Below are 20,992 nucleotides of genomic sequence, written 5' to 3'. Positions count from 1 at the left end.
ATCATATTCACATGACTAAATATAATAAATATTTATTTTTTAAATATAATTTATAATGTCTAAAAATGTACTAGTATTGTAGGATAATATGTAATTTATATGAAGAAATTAACTTTATTCATGGTCATATAAATTAACTTTATTTATAGTGGATATTTTTTGAAGTAGTACCTCAGATTTGTATTAAAATGTATTTAATATTATATCTAGAGAAATCTATCCAACAAAATTAATTAATATTTACGCGAATATTATAAAAAGAAATAATAAAAAAGGAAGATTGAAACGACATCACATAATTTTACCGAATAACATAAGATATTGAACTGGGGACGCTAATGGTATAGTTTCCAGACTCCCCAAACCTCCACGCCTCCTTCACAGCATTTGCTTTTCGTCTCTTATCTCCGCTCGTTTTCACAAAACCCTAGTTCTCTTGCGGAATCTGTGCTCCTACTTCACGATGGGTACGTCGCCAACTGTTTCTATCTTTTTATCTTAGAATCTCTGTTTCTTTGGTTTCATTTCTCTATCTAATACCTTCCTTTACGCATGCAGTTTTTGAAATAATTTTTCGATAGATCTTTGTGATTATTTGAGCTCTGATCTGAATTCTCCTAGTGTTTATTTGAAATTCCTTGCAAATTTTCCGAATTTTTGTTTGTCACCTTTTTATCTTTTGCTCAGAGTTCTTTTTTTATTCTTTTTTCTTTTTCTCTTTTCCATAAGGATTCCAATTATCCTCCGTTTGGTTAAAGAGAACAAAAAACTAATTCAATTTGGGGACTAGACCTTATTTCTTTTGTTACTAAAAAAGGCTTAGTTAGTTAAATTGAGCTTGAGTTACTGGAGTTTCTTTCTCGAATGTTGAGAAATCCATAGAAATGACTTGTATTTACTTCTTCTGGTAGACGTGGATGAGAAAAAAATGATAGATATCGCGGAGGATATACGGTCTTTGCAGCTCGACTCGGCAGGTACTATTGAGAAGACATTATTTGTTAAAAAAATAATAGAAATGGTTGATTATTGCTCTTTGTTTGAATAATTTTGTTTATGTTTTTACGGGAACTTAGCAGAAGACAGTAATGGGGTTGTAAATTCTGAAGATGCAAAGGCAGAAGAACCTGTGGAAGTGGATAAGATGGAGGAAGGTTGGTAGTGGCATTAAAGTATTGTTTTCTACGTTGTTATCAGACATTTGTGTTCAAGGTTTCACTGTATTTTTACTAAATATTTGATTTATATGGTGTCTGCTTCTCTTCAACTGTATTTTGTTCCTGCTAGAGTTAAAAAGGTCATTGAAATGGTGAATGCTGTTAGAGTTTTTTAAATCAACAGAAACATGTTGAAATTTAATATGATAGATAACTTCAAATTGTGATAACTCTGAATGTGAGTTCTTGAATCACACAAATGCTTACGTACAAAAAAAAAAAAATGAAAAATGTTAAGTGTAATATAATTGTGTTCTATCTTATATGTTTTTATTTCTATCTTTTTACATGTAAATTGTGTTTATTATGTCTCCATTGAGTTGTAATTTTTTACATTCTATGGAGCTGATAAAGACTTGAGTTTATATATTTTGAGACTATAGTTTCTTTCTGCTGCATAGAGTTGAGGTACACTTCTCTCATTAGATGCTTTCTTGTATACCCTTTATTTTCTTCAAGGGTACCTATCCCAATTTATTAAGTATTAATAAAAATCATTATGGAAGGCAATGATTGACTTTGCTCATTTGCCAAGGCCTTTAAAGGGAAAGGCTACGCTCGGCTCTTGACAATCTGGGTAGGGGTTGAATTTGTTGTGTTGAGGGTTGCAAGTGTGTTAGGAGTAGAGCCATTTGAGGTAAACAAGGTGATAAAATCTTGGGTTGAGGAAATCAAATATTCTATAGTATTTCTGGAGCCAACAATCATCGAGATCCTTAGTGTAGGAGATGGAATTTCAAAAACCTATTGGGCTCTGCTTGTGGAATAGTTGTACTGGAGAAATACTTGGGCCACAATTATAGGCCTCTAAGTGAAGATGGGCTTTGTCAATAAAATGTGGGTATGTTAATAAAAACTTGGGCTTTAATTGAGCCATTATCATATCCCTTTTTTTTCAAAGCATCAACCAAAAGCCCAATGGTTGGCCAAGCTGTGGATTGGTATGGGGCCTTTGAGTATGAGTAAAGACCTGAGTGGCACTGTGGGCCAGAACCAATACTGAATTCATAAGCAACCATGGCTGAACAGGTTGGAATTGGGGGCTACGATGATCAATGGTGTTTGGGGGAGAAGGTGAGCCCGTTGTCTAGAAATTAATATTAGTTCACGGGTTAGAATTGGAATCAGGTCTAGAGAGTTCAGGACCTGAATGTGCCAATATGTCAAGCGGAGAACAAAGACAATCAATGACGCTCTTGCCTGGTGACAAAACTGAATAGAATATTTTGGGGAGTCCAACGAGGTAGTCTCTAGTGGCTGGGGGGTCTGTTGTTTGCAGAGATGGACATCACCTTAGTTTTGTTCTGTTATTGCCCACGATTCTTGAGACCATTATCATGGTGATTGGCAACAAAGCAAGCAATACTGCCGGTAATAAAAAAAAAATTGTTTTGCCATAGAGTAGCGTGATTTCAATTTTGCTCAATCGGATGACCCTCAGTGCTATGAATGTTCCTTGATTGGCAAGTGAGGATAGAACCAAATGGGACAGGGGCAAGGAGTTGATTAATTTTTAAATGGCTGAGCTAGGTGGTATTGGTATGAATAAGTGCGATGTGCATCATCTGGTTTGGCGTTTGGAGTTGTATTTAAGGGTGGACGTGTTTCCGTTGAATTGTTGTGCTTCAAAATATAATATGGTTTCATTCGCTTGAATTGACACAAAGTTATTGGGTTGGGTTATTCAAAAGGTGAAGGAAATTCAACATTGTGTGGGGTTATCATGTGAGGGCTTTAAAGAGCTGTTTATGGGGTTACTCATTGACATCAAATTAGGGAATTCTCTTTAGGGGTCTCTTGCTTCCTTCAAATTGGGTTGAGATAGGAATGGAGAGCTAAAAGGACTATGATTATGATGCAAATGAAAGGTTTCTAGTCGTGGCAAGCCAAGTGGAGGGTGCACTAGATTCGCTATAAACCTTAAAATACTATCGTGGAATGTTTGGGGGTTGAATGCGGCAAACAAGCACCTTAGTATAAAAAACCTCTTTGGCAATGGAAGCTCGATATTGTTTGTCTAGATGAAACTAAGCTATACTTTGTGTCTAAAGGCATTGTTCACAGCTTGCGGAGGAGGTATCTTGTGGGGATGGGCTTGTTTAACCGTTTGTAGTTTTGCTAATTTGGGATAATTGGGTGTTAGAGAAAGTGGCATGGGTGGGGGAATGCACAATGCCTTGTTCTTTTGAAAATGTAGAAGTAGCTTTTGTTGGGATTTTGCTAGGGTTCATAGCCTAATTCTTGTAGTTAGGTTTTTGTTGGAGGAGTTGGGTGGTGGTTGTGGGAATTACTGTGGTATATAGGTGGAGATTCAATGTCACTTCATTTCCAAGTGAGAGATTGGGTGAAGCTCAGCTTTGCTCAGCTATGGTGGAGTTCGTAGATTTCATCCATGAGCATAATCCTATGGAAATCCCCATTTTCAGAGGTTCTGGTCTAACAATCAGGACACTCCTCCTTGGTCTAGAATTGATAGATTGCTTATGGCCTCGTTTGGTTACACAGATGAGATGGGATGAAAGTTGAATAAAATATTGTTAGAATATAATTTTTATTTTAGGATTTGAAAAAGTTGAATCATTTATTGTATTTTGTATATGAGTTTGGAAAAATTGTAATAATTAAATGGGATGAGATGACATGGTCTGTGTAACCAAATGAGGCCTAAATCTCACGACGGGGAAGTGAACATGATATGGGTATGGAGATATTCAAGGAGGTAGGAGAGGTATTTCAAATTTCAGAATATGTGGCTAAAAGTAGGAGGTTTTGTTGACGAGGGTGGACATCCCACTTAAAGGAACTCCCAAGCTTTATCTTGGCCCGAAAACTTAAGGCTCTGAAGAATGATCTAAGGTTATGGAATGACAGTCTTTGGTAATGTGAAACATCGGAAGTCGCTTCGAGGAGTTGTAGGTTTTGGATGGTATGGAAAAGGAGGGAGCATTATCTCAGGAATAGAAGTTAGAGAAAAACGAAGTGATCATTGATCTAGGAATGGTCACTTTAATGGAAAAGGTGTCTTGGAGGCAAAAGTCAAGGGCACTAGGGTTAAAAGTGGGTGACAAGCATACAAAGATTTTCCATTAGTGGCTAATTGAATAGGAGAAACAATGACACTGTCACCTTGAGATGCTTATTTGCTTGGTGTGGAGTATTCGGGGGGAAAGGAATGATAGAAATTTTGAGGATTGTGAGAAGACGATGGAAGAGCTTAAGTTGCAAATTGGAGAGGGTTATGCGGCAGCCCTCAAATTGTGCAATGTGGAAGATGGCTCTTATTTGCCTAGTGTGAGTGTTCAGAGGGAAATGAATGAAAGAAATTTTGAGGATTGTGAAAGGACGATGGGAGGGCTTAAAATATTCTAATCCAATGCTCCATTTTCAACTTGTACTTCGGCTAAGACTTCGTGCTCTTCATACATGTTTTGATTACTTTTTGATAAGTAACGAGTTTTGATTATGTACCTTGCAGCAGGAGCTTATGTCCACTGTGTCGTTCGCTAATACTTGTTTTTCTTTATTATAGATCCTGCCTTGTTAGTGCATGAAAATAAGAAGAATGTAGTAATGTGGTTTTCCCTGTATACAGTGACCTTTTAGATGCTTCCCAGTTCACCATTCTTCTTTACTTTTATAAAAAAATAAAGATCCTTCCCAATGAAGCATAATTAAGTTTTCAGATTTTACTTGCATCCCATGTAAAGTATGGTTGATGGAGTAATGTTTTAGATATGTTGACCTTAATATGCTGTTAGAGTTGCTAATATATTAATGTACGCATTAGGAGCCGGTTTGGAAAATTGTGGTTTGCATCTATGGTTCTTCTTTTTTACTTTTTTTTTTTTTCTCTTTTTTTCTCTCTCTCTCTCTCTGTTTTTTTTTTTGATCGATGAGTTGAACATGGACCATATGGGTCTTGAGTTCATGACCTTGTCTATTACCCCATTTCATGGTGGGAGGAGATGGTGGTTGAGCCAAAGTCTAATGTCCACTTTTACCCAATTTTGTATGATTTTTATTATATGTTATATGAATTTGGAATATATAACTAATCTGAATAGCTTTTTGCTTTGGTTGGTTTCAGATTCAAAGGAAGATGTCCATAATGAGGCAGTGCAGGTTGAACATAAAGGTGCTGCAGGAGTATCTTTTAACTTTTTATTTTTTACAAAATTATAGTTTTAACTTATTGTTTAATAGCTAGATTATTTTTTTTAATTTTGGCTCCAATCATCATTTTCTTGTGTGCTTGGAATCACAGTAAAAGACAAGAAAGTCTCTGCCGCGGACGATAGAGCAGCAGCAGAGGAGAAGGAATTATCTAAGAAGAGACATTTGAATGTTGTTTTCATTGGCCATGTTGGTAAGTTCATCCATTTCATGGCTGTTCTTAATATAGACTGCTGACTTCCAGGATATATTCTATCTTTTGTGATGATTATCTTTGAATGGCCATTGATGATGTCATTGGTAATGTGTACTAGTGAGTTATCTGCACTAAAGATCAGCAGTGCAGTTATCTAGATGAGTGATTATGATTGTTGCTTTTTTCTTTTTCTAAAGTTTTCTCCTTTCTAAAGATTTTTGAGATGAGGGGAGGGGAGTTATTGTCACATCCTCATCCTATTAGGGATACGATGCTGCATATTGTTATTTCATAGTGCAGAGAGAGAAAATTTTGTAAACCAAAAGCCTAAGCAACCTTTATTGATGAACTTTTTACAATGTACCATGTAGTTATAACTCCTGAAAAATAAACTTGAAGATTAAAATTAGTCTTGAATCTAAAAAACATGATACTAAACATAGGCCCCTATTTTGCCACAAGCACTTGCTAAAAACATCTTCTTGATGAAGACACAATTCACACATTCTTTAAAAAAAAGAACTCCACACTATTCCTGGCGTGTAGACTAGTTCTTGATAGTATCTGGGTTGTTAAATGAGTCAAATATCCAGTAATAAGCATATTAACGTCACTCATTTTTGAAAGGAATTAATAAATTATAGATAAAAAAAGAAAAGAAAAGGCATTAATAAATTACTTCACACATAATAAAAAAAGGCATGGACAACACTTGATAAACGATAGTGTACTAGAGTGGGCAACTCGACAGACCATACAGGATGGTTGTCTTCGTTTGTTACTTCTGTACCATTGCCGTGTTCATTTCATTCATACAGCCAAAAACATTTAAAACATTTCATGCATATTTCTTTCATTTTTTTTTGATAGGTAATTTCTTTCATTATTTTTATTCATTCTTTCCTTTGTTCTTTTTTTTTTGGGATAAGTAATATTTTTTTTATAATTTTTTATTTTAGATATCAATAGGAGTAACCAATTATACTGGACGTATACAAGAAAACACTTAGCCCATACTAAAAAGCCCCTAATGGCCCAAAAACCATGAAAACTACCCAAAATACACCAAGCCTGAATTTGAATGGAACATACCTCCCCAACCCCAGCCCCTTGTTTTCCTGTTAAACTAATCATCTACCCGAAAATCCCACTACAAGAATGCCAGAAAATCCTTCACAATGTCCTCCCTTTAGTCTTCCCTCGATTTGAGTTATCTCCCTTAGCATCATAGTTGATTGCCCATGCAAGATGCTTTAACTCCCTGCTTTTCTTGAAATGTGATTTGGTTTCAAGCACGTGGCTCGTCTTGATTGCAGTGAGTATTGCTTTAAATTGGTCTTCATATTCTCCATGTGAAAGCCCCAGGATTTCTTGACACTTATTAATTTTATTCAAAACCCAATCCAATGGAGAACCCACTATATTGTTTACCGGAGGAAGAGAAACCTGGGGAACGACATTATCCTCAGACAAAGTACCCAACTGCACTCCCGACTCTAAACCTTCCTCCACATAAGGCACCAACGATAAACTGATAATTTCATTTCTTCCAAATGGTTGCTCAACAGCTATATGGTGGTTGTTCATTGTTTCTGTCACCTCCCCACCATCAACATTGCGTGTATGTACTCCATCACCTACTGCTCCCTCATGAGACATAGAACAGGTAGGGGAAACACAAACTTCTGTTACCCTGTTTGCATCTTCTAAAAGAGGCTCGACTATTTCTTCCAAAGTACACAAGACCCTGGAGGGACTCCCATCTTCAACTAAAAATGAACCCTGTATAGAAGTACCAACCCCATGTGCAACTGGTGTTTGAGGCCCTACTGCTCCCTCAGGAGGCATAGTGACACTGGCATGAACAAAGATGCCAACATCTAACGACCCTATCTGTGATGGTGTTGAAACCTTTGCCGACATACTTGTGGCCTTCAAACTTGAAGGATTTGCCCCCTGCCCTCCCTCATCCATTCTCGACCCACCACCAAAACCCTCAACTAGGTCCAGCCCTTTATCCACTTTAATCATTAGTCTCTCACATATTCCATAACTCCGTTCAATTGAGCTTTAACATCCCACAAGACCCCCTCCACTTCTCCCAGTGTCACCTAACGGCTTTTGTCTCCTACAAGTGCCTTCTCCTTTCCTTCTACCACTGAGCTAAACTCAGCCGGACTACTCGTTAGTGACCTCAATACTTCAGCATATGAAGCACCTTTGAATGAAGAAGGCTTTCCCACTATTTTTCCATCAACAAACTCTCCCCTGTTTTCATGCTTCAGAATAGTGGTTTTGGACCCGGTAACACTTTGAATGGACTGCAGAAAGCCTCTCCAACCAAAGCCATTTGCGCCCTTCGGAATAACCAACAAACCTTTCCTACTTCCATTCCGGAATTCTGAGAGTTGCAGAAAGCTACCCCTTGCGTTAACATGATGTTGAATTATAAAAAATCCATTATCCATCCTTAACCCTCTGAAGAAACCTTTATGGCAGTTGAGTTCTAAACAATCCTCAATCCCCTTAGCCACCCACGAAGCTGCCATCCCACCTAGACACATGAACTTAGTTATCCTTTTGCTACGTTCAGAAATATGAAAACTATTACCTCCCTCTTTCGTAAAAACAAAAGTTTTCGATTCCACTTTCAACCACCTCTCGCCTTCCAACAAAAAGGAATCCGCATTGCGTGTCGTCATCGACATATCCCAAATCCCAAATCAAAGATACCCTACTGCTCCCACTTCATCATCTTAACGAAAAGAACAGTTCTATGCCCACTACAAATCTAATGCAGAGCCACTGAAAGAACTCCCAGATGCAAGAGAAGAACTACCACAGACCCAGGCAAACGTATCCTGACTCCAATACAGCTCGATCAACCAATAAACTCGAGTAAACGATGACCCAAATCAGAAGCTACAATGCAGCACACGATCAAACAAAGGCCCTAAAAAAACACTACGGAAATTTCTGTGCAAAAAGTAGACAGAAAGTGTTTCCACTGTTGCCGGAGAAGTTATCGGCGCCCGAGTACTCCCAAATGGTTCGCCGGTCACGGTCGACCCTTTATGTGTAAATGACCGTTGGATCCGACGGTGGTACAATCACTATTCCACTGCCTGTTAACTGCCCTTGTGAAAACCTCTGTCGTTGGAAGGAGAAATAGCGTTGGACGTCGGCGAGGTTGCCGTCGACCTTGTCTGTGCCGGAGGTGAGACGCCACTCGCAGGACCAAGGGTGGTGGCATGTAGGGTTACGGTGCTCTCTCTCTCTCTCTCTCTCTCTACTGCCTTCCCAACATGAAGATGACTGCAGTGCCATTACTTTTGCGATATTCTACAATATTCAACTCCCTTTATGTTTGGTTAGCTGCTCAAAATAGCTCCCAATTCTCTAGCCCTGATTCTTTCCTTTGTTGTAGCATATTTGGATGTGGTTGATCCATTGTTACTTATGCTTCATAGTTATAATCATGTTTTGTGTCTTGGTTGCAGATGCTGGTAAGTCCACTATTGGAGGCCAGATACTTTTCCTCAGTGGTCAGGTGGATGATCGCACAATCCAAAAATATGAAAGAGAAGCAAAGGAGAAAAGTAGAGAAAGTTGGTGAGTCCTTGCTTCATTTCTTAACTGCTGTAAAATAAAGTTTGCTGATGTATGTTAGAACATGCAGGAATGCAGATTGGTTATAATTTTTTTATTAGATTTGTGCATAGAGCGTAGTGTCCTAAATTAGTAGACCTTGGGCATTTGACCAATTGAAAAGACAGGACATGTTTGGTGATTTGAAGCAATATAGTAAGCACTGTGCCCCCGCTTAAAGGGGTAGTTTCTTGTACATACTGGGCTAGGCCTTTTCTTTAATTAATACAATTTTGATTACTTATCAAAAAAAATATAGTAAGCACTGCAAACCATGTAGTGAACTTCTTAGGTTCCTCTTTCATAATTTGTCTAGTTTGTTCTTTCACGTAACATTTTTATTGAATTCAATCTTGTTATGAACTTGTCAGTTACCTAAGCCTGTACATAGGTTATTGCCAATCATTTTCCTTGAAGAACTAAGACTCAAATAACTTATTAGGGTAATTTTCATTTTTGGCTGAGATTTATTTTTGCTTGTATGTACATTCAATTTATGACTTATTTGGTTATAGTCATCTCCTCTTCCCCCTTCTCATCTTTGACCTCCTTCGCCCCTTTTTCTCTTGATGCATTAATATGTCTATTGACATTGCTGAACGGTGCTGGTAAAAGCATGCTTCAGTGCAAAACACCATGGCTGAAGCGTTTTGCTTACCAGAAGTGAAGAGCCATTTACAAAATAATGCTTTTGCTTAAAGGACATAAAAGTGTGTTTTTGTAATTTTGTTTGAAAAGATATAAAGTATTAGTTCAAGACCCTGAGAATTATGTAAAAAAAAATTCTTATGATAGGTGAAAATGATGTAAACAGATATTCTTTGGTATTTAGTTGATATTGAAGATCATTGACGTACTGTGGTGCTACATGTTGTCATATGTGATGCATATGCTTTTGAGTTTTGAACCCAATATAACTGTCCAAGTTGGCTTTCTAGATGGATTGATATTTTTGATTCTTATGTTAGCATAGAAATCAATACATACAACTCTTGAGCTTTTTTGGTAATGGCCTTTTTGTTCTATTTTGGTTCAACCTTGTACTTTAATTTGATAATGGCTATTACATCTTGTAAGCATGTATTTGCTAAAGCACAAGGAAATTATATAAAATGTTGTTTAAATTTTATGTAATTAGTTGATCATGATTTTCAACCTTTTTTGTTTTTAATTGAGTGTTTATTATTATTCATAATTTGTATAATTGCACACTCTATTTAAATCAAGCATGCGCTTGTGCTTTGTGCCCATGCCTTAGATGGTATTTGCGCTTACTTGCGCCTAGTGTTTTCACCAACACTGTCTATGAAACATGTTAAATGATGCTTTCGGGTGAAATTACATGAATTATAGTCTGGATCCACAGTTCATGGTAATGATCTTATAATTCGTTTTCCTTTTCTGACCACTAATACTATTATTGTGTTATTGTGTTAGGTATATGGCATATATTATGGACACTAATGAAGAGGAGAGAACCAAGGTATGATATTTATATGTATGCTAATAGAATTTGCATACTTTCTAGGCAATATAATTATTTCCTGTTCTTGAAATAACTTTATTCATAATATTTTATATTAGTATAATCGGACTTTTCAAGATAAGGAGCGCTCATTGGAGGAGATTAGATTGTTCTTTGTCAAAGCTTTATTCCTATGGGCTAAAGCTGTAGATTTCAATGTCCTGGATTTTCTTGTTTCTATTTCTTTCTCCTAACTAGGTGTTACCTCTTGTATACTCTCTGTGTACTTAGGTTATGCCTATTTTCATTAATATAATGTTTTACTTATCAAAAAAGGGGGAGAAATATTTTTATTCAGAATTGTTAGAACTTATACGCTATAACCTGCATTTACCCTATAATCTAATAAATTTGTGATGCTGATTGCAGGGTATTACTGTTGAAGTTGGAAGAGCTCATTTTGAAACAGAGACGACAAGATTTACAATTTTAGATGCACCGGTGAGGGAGCCTAATGCCCACAATTCACTTTCCAGACACTATTTTTCCTCTTTACATGGATTCTTTAGAATAATTATTACTGAGGGATGAGTTGACAAGCTAGAGAAAGTGCGTCGTACTATTTGTTTGACCACATCATAGAAACTGATAGGAGACTTTCTTGGCCTGTCTCTAATTTTGTTAGCTACCCCTCTACCCATGCCAGACAACGGGTCAGCTAGATGGATAGATTTTAGGTATCAGTTTGTTCATATAAGATGTTTGCATCACATACTTCAAATTGGTAGTCCTATAGTTTTTATGAAAAGTAATGTATAATTGTTTCAATATATATCCGTAAGCATCCGTACACAAACACAAACTCTCTCCGTACACATGCAACACTCTCGTCCGACTGGCGTTTTGACGGTGGTGTAGTTTGTACGGTGGAATATGATTCTGTCTAGGGAGTTAGTGGTAGAATCAAAGAGGATTGCTCTGGTAAGAGAGGGCGAAAACATTCGTCTATTGGAAAGGGGTTGGAAGGAGAAGTATGAGGTGGTTGTGTGCCGCAATACGGTGTTATGGCTTGTACGTGTGTTGGAGGAATGCTTGAGAGGGGGGAGGAAGGAGGTGTACTCGGTGGTAAGGGAGGGCTATCGGAGCTTTGTCTCACAACGTTGTACAAACCATCGAGGACGTTATCTATCGTTGCAGAGTATGGACGCGAGGGAAGAGTTTCCTTACTCTGTTTTCCGGAAGGTTCAGGTGGTTGGGGATGGAAGAGCCTAAAGGAGCTGGCGGAAGAGATGACCCAGACGAGGGAGCCAGCAGTTAAAGTTGTCGGGGATCAGGCGAAACGAAGGGCAAGGAGAACATCCAACCTCACGTACGCAGAGGCCCTCACGGTGGCGAGACCAGTGCTCGACGAGAAGAAAGAGAGGGATTTCGACCGGGATGGGGGTGTGTTTCGAGCCCCTCAACCAGTACGGAGGTCAGGCTATGGCAGGCCTACGGTCGGGCAGGAGACGTGGGTGAGCAGTAGGCGACTGTTGGAATTGCAGGGACAGTTGAGGAAGCTGCAAAAGGAAATGGACGAATTACGTACGTATGTTGGGATGAGAATGGAAATAAAGGGGAAAGGGGAGATGAAGCATGGAGAAGCATATATGGGCTCGGGGCCGTGTGATCAAGGGCCACAAGGTTTTATATGTGGCCGCAGCCCCAACCCGTAAGTCAACAGGAAATAGAGAGGCTGGGCTTTGTGGACAAGGCCCAGCCCAACGTCGCGTCTGAAGAAGTAGGACTAGGGCTTGGGTTTGGGCTCGGGCTGTCCCAGCCCACACCAAGTTTAAGTCCACACCCATCACCCAAGAACCCGACTCCTTTTCCTCTCGACCCGTTGTCCAGTTACGGGGCTTCTCGGTCAGGGATGGACAGTACCCAGTGCCGAATTTAAGTGTGTTTTCGCCAGAGAGTTCAGAAAATTTTTTCTCACTGTGTGGTGGCCATACAACGCCGATTTGTGTAGGAGATAGGATGGAAGGCGGTTTGGAACTCTCAATCCACTCAGGTAGTGATTCGGAGATGTAGGAAGAGAAGGGGGGCGATGACTGTAACCTTTCGGTGCAGGGGGATTTCGAGCTTCCTACTGATGGTGGACAGATGGGCTTGGAGGATATAACTTTGGATGGAGTTTTTCAAGAAAATCAGATAAGTAGATTGGAGAAACCCACCCCTTTGAATTTTTGCTTGCCTCCTCAACCGAATGTGTCGGAGTGGGTTTTTCACAAGGTGAAAGAGATACAGAAAATAGTGGGGCTTGAATGCGATGGGTATGAAGAGCAGTTCATGGCCTTGTTTACAGCAATTGAGGCGGGGCATAAACAAAAAAATAGGGATGAATCCAAGAAGCACCGGGAGCTCAAAAGACTGACTTGGTCTATGAATATGAAGGGCAGTGCTAGTAGGGGGAGGATAAAAGGGAAGGGGCAGACCGTTACTCCATGAAACCAAAAATTGTGACTTGGAACGTCCGTGGGCTGAATGATGTGGATAAGCGCATGCGGATTAGAAATATGATCAGGGAATGGAAAGTGGATATTGTATGTTTGCAAGAAACTAAATTGAAGTGTATTGATAGGGGAATTGTGTGGAGTTTATGGAGCGGGGTCCATGTGGATTGGGCTTATTTGGCCTCAAATGGGGCGTCAGGAGGAATTGTGGTGCTGTGGGATAGACGTGTTGTAGAAAGGGTCGATGAGTTTATTGGCAATTATACGGTGGCATGCTCGTTTAAGAGTGTAGCCGATAACTATCTTTGGGCTTTTGCAAGTGTTTATGGCGCCAATTTAGACACAGAAAGAAGCTTGTTATGGGATGAACTTGCTGGGATTCACAACTAGTGGGATCTCCCCTGGTGTATAGGGGGAGATTTCAATATTGTGAGATTCCCAAGTGAAGCGTCGGGAAGTAGAAGAGTACGACCAGCAGTGGAGGCTTTCTCGGAGTGTATCTTTGACCTGAACTTGGTGGACTTGCCTTTAGCTGGTGGTACCGCTACTTGGTCTAATAATCAATCATGGTCCTGACTGGACCGGTTTCTAATTTCACCAGAATGGGAAAGCCATTATCCGGAGGTTTGGTAGAAGCGGTTGTCCCGTATTGGTTCAGATCATTGGCTGATTATGCTCGATTGTGGAGGCATTTGGAAGGGTCGGCGGCCTTTTAAATTTGAGAATATGTGGTTGAAAGCGGAAGGATTTGTGGATAGGGTTAAACAATGGTGGTCTTCCTACCAATTCCAAGGTACTCCTAGTTTCATTTTTGCAGCAAAACTAAAAGCTCTCAAAAAAGATGTACAAGCATGGAACTTGGAATCATTTGGCAATGTAGGGGAAACAAAAAAAGCGAAGTTGTTGGAAATTCAGGAGATTGAGAGACTTCAAGAGGTACAACACCTCACTCAGGCGGAACAAGAGAGGAAAGTTGAGCTGGTTGCAGAAGTTGAAATGTTGATCCTATTAGAAGAGGTGTCTTGGCGTCAAAAATCAAGGGCATTATGGTTGAGAGAAGGGGATCGGAGCACAGGTTTCTTCTACAGAATTGCTAATTCACACAGGAGAAATAATAATATTGAGATGTTGAAAGTGGATAGAGTGGAGTGCAGAGATGAACAGGTAATCCACAATCATGTTGTGGAATTCTATGAGAACTTACTAAAGGAGCAGTTGGGATGGTGGCCTCCATTGAATGGGCTGGTTTTTAACACCATTGGGTTGAGTGAGGCATCAAGACTAGAAAGGGACTTTGAAGAGAGAGAGGTCTATGAAGTTGTGCGGAAAATGGCTAAAGACAAGGCACCAGGATTGGATGGGTTCTCTATGGGATTCTTTCAAGAGTGCTGGGATATTATTAAGGAAGACTTAATGAAGGTCTTTCAGGAGTTTTTCAGGGTTGGAAGATTTGAAAAAAGCCTTAATACCACGTTCCTTGCATTGATACCTAAGAAGGTGGGGGCGACAGAGATTAAGGATTTCAGGCCTATTAGTCTTGTGAGTGGGGTGTATAAGATAATTGCCAAGGTACTTGCTAACAGATTGAGCGAGGTGATGGGGAAGATTGTCACGCAACCCCAAAATGCCTTTGTTAAAGGAAGACAGATCTTGGATGTAGTGTTAATTGCTAATGAATGCCTTGATAGTCGATTGAAAGACCGGAAAACAGGGGTCATGTGTAAACTCGACATGGAAAAGGCATATGACCATGTCAATTGGGATTTCCTACTTCATTTACTAAGGAGGTGTGGTTTTGGGGAGCGGTGGAGGGCCTGGATCCGTTGGTGTATTTCTTCGGCAAAATTCTCTGTTTTGTTGAATGGAGTGTCAGTAGGTTTCTTAGTGAGCTCACGTGGATTGAGACAAGGGGATCCGTTATCTCCCTTGTTATTCATCATAGTCATGGAGGCGCTAAGCAGGATGATAACGGTATTGGTTGCGAATGGTGTTCTGGCAGGTTTCCCGATCGGAACCCCGGATAGGGGTATTATTAATATTTCCCATTTATTATTTGCATATGATACCTTGATTATGTGCGAAGCTGACCAAAGGCAGATGCAAGCGCTAAAGGCCTTACTTTTTTGCTTTGAGGCAGTCTCTGGTTTGAAGGTAAATCTGGACAAATCAGAACTGGTGCCAATTGGGATAGTCCCTAATACCCGTCTCTTGGCACGAACTTTGGGTTGCAAGATAGCTTCATTCCCTATGACATATTTGGGACTTCCATTGGGGAGCGCTTCGAGGGCTTATGCGATATGGGATATAGTGTTCAAGAAAATAGAGCAGCGTTTGGCGGGGTGGAAAAGAATGTACTTGTCTAAGGGAGGTAGGATTACTTTGATAAAAAGTACTCTATCTAATCTACCCACCTATTTCTTATCTCTATTTCCTATACCAGCAAGTGTGGCAAACCGCATCGAGAAGCTCCAACGTGATTTTCTATGGGGGGGATTGGGGGAGGAGTTCAAGTTTCACTTGGTTAAATGGAAACAGGTGTGCCACTCGATCCCCGGGGGGGGGGGGGGGGCTGGGAGTTAGAAACCTAAGGGTTTTTAATCAGGCACTGTTAGGCAAATGGTTATGGAGATTTTCCAGGGAACCAGACTCGCTATGGAAATTGGTCATTGAAAAGAAATATGGCTGCTTATGGGGAGACTGGTGCTCTAGAGAAGCTAGAGGGGCTCATGGAGTTGGGTTGTGGAAACACATTAGAAGAGGATGGGAAGTCTTTGACCACTTTGTTAAGCTCCAGGTGGGTACAGGATCCAGGACTAAATTTTGGAGCGACGTGTGGTGTGAAAGTAGGGCCCTAAAAGATTTGTATCCCTCTTTCTTCCAATTGGCAAGTGCAAAGGATATATTAGTGGTGGATGCTATGGAGGTTTCGGGGGGACGGATTACATGGAATATAAACTTTGGTAGGGCAGTACAGGATTGGGAGGTAAGTAACATCGCAGATTTCTACAGCTTTATATACTCCATAAGATTAAACAGCCAGCAAGAAGATGTCATGTGGTGGATGCCAGCAAGAAAAGGTATTTTCTCTGTAAAGTCTTTCTATAAGGCTCTCACCTCAGAGCCCAATTCTCATTTTCCATGGAGAAAGATCTGGTGTTACAAGGCACCTCCAAAAGCTTCATTCTTTGTCTGGACAGCAGCCGTGGGTAAGATTCTTACCATTGATAATCTAAGGAAAAGAGGGATCATTATCGCAGACTGGTGTTGTATGTGCAAAGGAGGGGGGGAGTCCGTAGATCATCTTCTACTACACTGTGATGTGGCAAGGACTTTATGGAATGAGGTGTTTGTTCGTTCGGCAATGGTTTGGGTGATGCCAAAAACAGTTGAGGCAGCATTGGCCAGTTGGCCAACCATAAGAGGCAGGCAACCGATTAAAACCATGTGGAGAATGATCCCTATTTGTATCTTGTGGTGTTTGTGGCGGGAGCGCAATGAGAGGAATTTCGAAGACCAAGAAAGATCGTTAGAGGAGCTTAAACTGTTATTTATTAGAACTCTTTGTAGATGGGCCATAGCTGTAGATTTTAATGGCATGGCCCTTCGAGATTTTCTTGCCTCTAATGTGCCCACTTAGGTGGGACATCGGAGTTGTATTTCAGGCGTTGCCATTCTTGGATCAATAAAATTTATTTATTCATAAAAAAAAAATTGTTTCAATATTTTTTGCATTTAAGATCTTTATTTCTAAAACTTAGAAATACTATCTAGATTGTATCTTTATTTTATGTTTGTGGATACATCTTGTTGAGCTATCTTCTTGCCACCTTGCTCAATTTTATCTATTATTGAAATTTTTGGTTGTGATAGTGTTTTAATTATGTGGTGTGCCATTGAAGGACAAATTAACCTAGGATTGATGAGCAGATCTAAATTGACTATGACTATGGGGGGCATCCTTAGCTGCGAGTGATAATTGCATAGCTGAGGATTTAACTGATATAAATTGAACTGATTGGACGCAGTGACAAGAGGAAGAGGGGGAGACCTGGGCTAGTATGTGGATTTAGTAGATTTGTTCTTTTGATAAGTAGTAGAGAAGATATTCTACATAGGGAGATAGTCGACAGATATTTTTGATAGGATAAGAACAACAAAAATACATGCGGCCTGCTGAGTTAATTAGAATCCATAAAGCTGATCTAATCTAATTGGGAATCGGTCTTAATTGAGTTTGCAGGGGGTTTGTAAGAGGCTGCTGTTGAATGAATCATGTGGTCTTGATGTGAAAGCAAAGGGAGAGATTTATTGGCTGAAAAGGTGCCATGGAAGGAGGAGACTAGTAGAGAACTAGAGCAACTACATCTTTTGGAGTAGTGAGTTGGAGATAGAAACCAAGGGCACCCTGGCTAGGGAGGTCTATAGAAATACTGAGTTTTCTACCAACTGGCTAATTCAAATTGGGGAATAGTTCCTATGAAGCCCCCTAGTGAATTGAGATCCACAGCCCTAGCCACTTCACAGTGAAAAAAATGGTCAATAGTTTCTCCTTGGTTCTTGCACATAAAGCATGAATCCAACGTCATTATGTGTCTCCTTATCAAATTATCGATTGTTAGGGTCTTCTCTAAAGTCACTGTTGATATAAAGAAAACCATTCTTGAGGTAGACTTGTTCAGTCATACTTTTCCATGAAAAAGAACATTCGACTGCAGTGCAGGATGTGATGATATGATTTGACCTAAAATTGCTTTCTGCTGGGATGGATCCCCCCATCTCATCCTCATGGTTTCCCTTAAGCTCGAGTGAGTAGTGAGTACAAGGGGGTTTAAGTAGCAAAGAGGCCAATTTCACTTCCTAATCAAGCACTAATATAATGATTGAAATGCTCCTCCGTGAATTGCGATTTGTAACTTGGTGAAGTTCAGCCACTGATGCTTCCTGCTAGAAAAATTTTAATTGTACAAAAAAGTGGTACCTTTAATTGTAAAAAAAGTGGGGTTGAGTATAAGCTGAATGGACTGGAGGATACTGTGTTCAAATGACCATTATTTAGACCTTGGATTGGGATTTTAAATCTTTTTATTTTGGCTCTTATAGTGTTTGTTATCTATCATAGGAATTGAATGAGGAATCACAAAATATCACGATTATCTGGTTTCAAACATTATGATCTAAATATATTTTTCTGCCATAGTTCCAGTTTTTCAAAAGGGTAATGCTAGATATAGTTATGGGATATACAAGCGCCTTGTACTCTTTCTAGAAAAGAGTGGGGTCTACTATTAAAAAAATAGTTTTGTCATATGGGTCCCATATTTACTCACTTTTTTCAAAAGGAGTGTACAGCGCTTCTGTACTCCTATGATTGCAAATATAATTTTTTTTTCAAAATGTCTTCTCTCTTTTTAGTTTAAATTTTAAATTATCTTCTTGGAGAAATGCTTTTGATATTTTTTTTTTGTTTTGAGTTTTCAGGGTCACAAAAGCTATGTCCCAAATATGATCAGCGGTGCATCTCAAGCTGACGTAGGTGTATTGGTAAGATTTGTTAGAATTTTTGTACTTGATATTTAACTATCATGGATTTTGTACACTATTATTTTATGCATTGTTCTTTGATGAGTCGTGCATCATGGATATTTATTACTCTCTCTCTCTCTCTCTCTCTCTCTCTCTCTCTCTCTCTATTAGGTAATTTCTGCTCGGAAAGGGGAATTTGAAACTGGATATGAGAGAGGTGGACAGACCCGTGAACATGTTCAGCTCGCAAAAACCCTGGGTGTGTCTAAGCTGCTTGTTGTTGTAAATAAAATGGATGACCCAACTGTCAATTGGTCAAAGGAAAGGTGCTTTTCCTCTTCCTTTCCCTCTTTCTTTTTGTTCACGGTTCTGCTTTTCTACTCGTATGATCCCCAGTAGTTTCTTCATATTGCATTTTTTCCAGGTATGATGAAATTGAGTCAAAGATGGTACCATTTTTGAAGTCATCAGGATACAATGTCAAGAAAGGTATTGGAAGAATGGTTTTCTTCTTTTCCGTGACTTGTATTGTTTTTGATTTTCACAAATCTTATTAGGAAAATGCTAGTATACCCCATGAGTTTGCTCCCTCATTTTGACCGCTCATGTATTTAATTTTTTTAAATTTTTTTTTTCTTCACTTAATGATTAAGAAAGTGACTTTTAGTGTGTTGGTGTATTTTTTTTTTAATATTTAAATATGTTAAAAAAATATAAAAAAGAAAAGAAGAAAAAAAATAAGCTGGGCAGCACACTAGCACCACCCTTCTTATTATCATCTTGCATTTTCTGTTGGCCTATAGATATACATTTGTATAATTTTTTTGCCGATGTAAATGGCGTGGACTCTTTTAAGTTTTTGTTGGAATGCAGTGACATTGTAATGTGTGTTTGATGACATATTATATTTGTGTTGATTAATAATGGGAGTTCAGTAACCATGAGATTCATTTCTGTATGTATTAGAGATATGACTGCTTGGCTCCACTTTGCACCCTTTTGATGCTGTGTGCGCTATACTCAGCTTTGATGCCTTTGATGGATTGTATGGTTTTTGGATTTGCAAGGGTTCATTGATATTACTCACCACATTGATGTTGTCAATTATTCGAAATTACCTGTGCATGAGTGCTATACGATATCTGGGCAAGGTTTCTGATGCTTGCCTCTGAATTATATAGCATTTCTTCTTAGTATTCAACTCAGCTAAGCTTTCTGGATAATGTTTTCCTTATAATTACATAATAGAAAATTAATCTGACCTGACTGAATTTAAAAGTATTGGGTCTTCAGAACCAAAGCCTATAAAGGGTTTACTTGAAACATATATGTTTTTATTTTTTAAGACTTGAGCCATATTTTTCAATGCACATGAATTTGCCAACCTGACTTCAACGGTTCAACCCAATTAACCAATCTGTTAATAAATTGGTGCTTGGTGTTGTAAAATACTGGGTATGTTTTCATTGTTCTTGGTTTGTGATTCTGAACAGTATATTAATGTTTCTGATATAGCACTAGTCATAAATGGGTCTTGAACGTATTTGAACCAAACCTCTCTTCTGGCCATCTAATTTTAGTTTTATTCTTGTGAAAAATATTTGAAAGAGTAGCATGATGATCTTGAGCAAGACAAGTCCATGTACAAAGCTTTTGACTTTGGGGGTATGTTAATTTGGTCATCTATTGTGCTATGTTTGGGCTGTAACAAGAAATGAATGATAGGATTTTAACATTGTGCTAAGGATTTGGCAAACATTTTGGGTTGTAAGATCTCATCCCTTCCCATGAGATATCTAGACCTCCCCTTGGGCACCCTTATAAATCTTCATTGATTTGGGATGAAGTGATTGAGAAAGTAGAGAGGAGATTGACTGGTTGGAAAAGGATTTATTTGTCCAAAGGGGGAAGAATTACTCTGATTAAAAGTATGTCATCTAATCTTCCAATGTATTTTCCTTTCCTGCTTTCCTTTGCCCGTTGGGGTTGCTTGTAGAATTTTTTTTTTTTGATAAGTAAAATAAATTATATTATCAAAAGAAGGCAAAAGCCTAATACAAAGATTAGAGACTGCTTGTAGAATTGAGAGAATCTTCCATAATTTTTTGTGGGGTGGCCTTGGGGAAGATAGGAAGTTCCATTTAGTAAGTTGGGATAAAAGTCTGTTCCCCGGCTGCTTGTGGAGGATTGGAGATTCGTAATTTGAGGCTTTTTAATAAAGCCCTTCTTGGGAAATGACTTTGGAGATATTAAGTAGAGAGGGACGCGTTCTAGA

At 39.0% G+C, this 20,992-nt stretch overlaps 1 protein-coding gene across 3 annotated transcripts in view; it reads left to right on the top strand.

The window, feature by feature from the left end:
* The first annotated feature begins 307 nt into the window (after window positions 1–307).
* The window catches only part of LOC122299157 (eukaryotic peptide chain release factor GTP-binding subunit ERF3A), a 28,753-nt gene continuing 8,068 nt past the window's right edge, over window positions 308–20,992 (top strand). For 2 of the 3 annotated variants that reach the window (XM_043109159.1, XM_043109160.1), the window contains exons 1-11: window positions 308–467; window positions 912–977; window positions 1,077–1,154; window positions 5,305–5,352; window positions 5,482–5,583; window positions 9,087–9,198; window positions 10,672–10,717; window positions 11,129–11,200; window positions 18,673–18,735; window positions 18,889–19,043; window positions 19,142–19,206. In XM_043109159.1, the coding sequence (XP_042965093.1) occupies window positions 464–467; window positions 912–977; window positions 1,077–1,154; window positions 5,305–5,352; window positions 5,482–5,583; window positions 9,087–9,198; window positions 10,672–10,717; window positions 11,129–11,200; window positions 18,673–18,735; window positions 18,889–19,043; window positions 19,142–19,206 (811 nt within the window). In that variant the 5' untranslated portion in view covers window positions 308–463. The remainder of the gene's footprint in view (window positions 468–911; window positions 978–1,076; window positions 1,155–5,304; window positions 5,353–5,481; window positions 5,584–9,086; window positions 9,199–10,671; window positions 10,718–11,128; window positions 11,201–18,672; window positions 18,736–18,888; window positions 19,044–19,141; window positions 19,207–20,992) is intronic. The other variant, XM_043109161.1, reaches the window with a different exon arrangement.

This window comes from Carya illinoinensis, chromosome 16 (assembly GCF_018687715.1).
Source record: "Carya illinoinensis cultivar Pawnee chromosome 16, C.illinoinensisPawnee_v1, whole genome shotgun sequence".
Taxonomy (NCBI): domain Eukaryota; kingdom Viridiplantae; phylum Streptophyta; class Magnoliopsida; order Fagales; family Juglandaceae; genus Carya; species Carya illinoinensis.
Note: the sequence above shows the minus strand (reverse complement) of the source record. Positions and strands in the feature narration are given on the sequence as shown.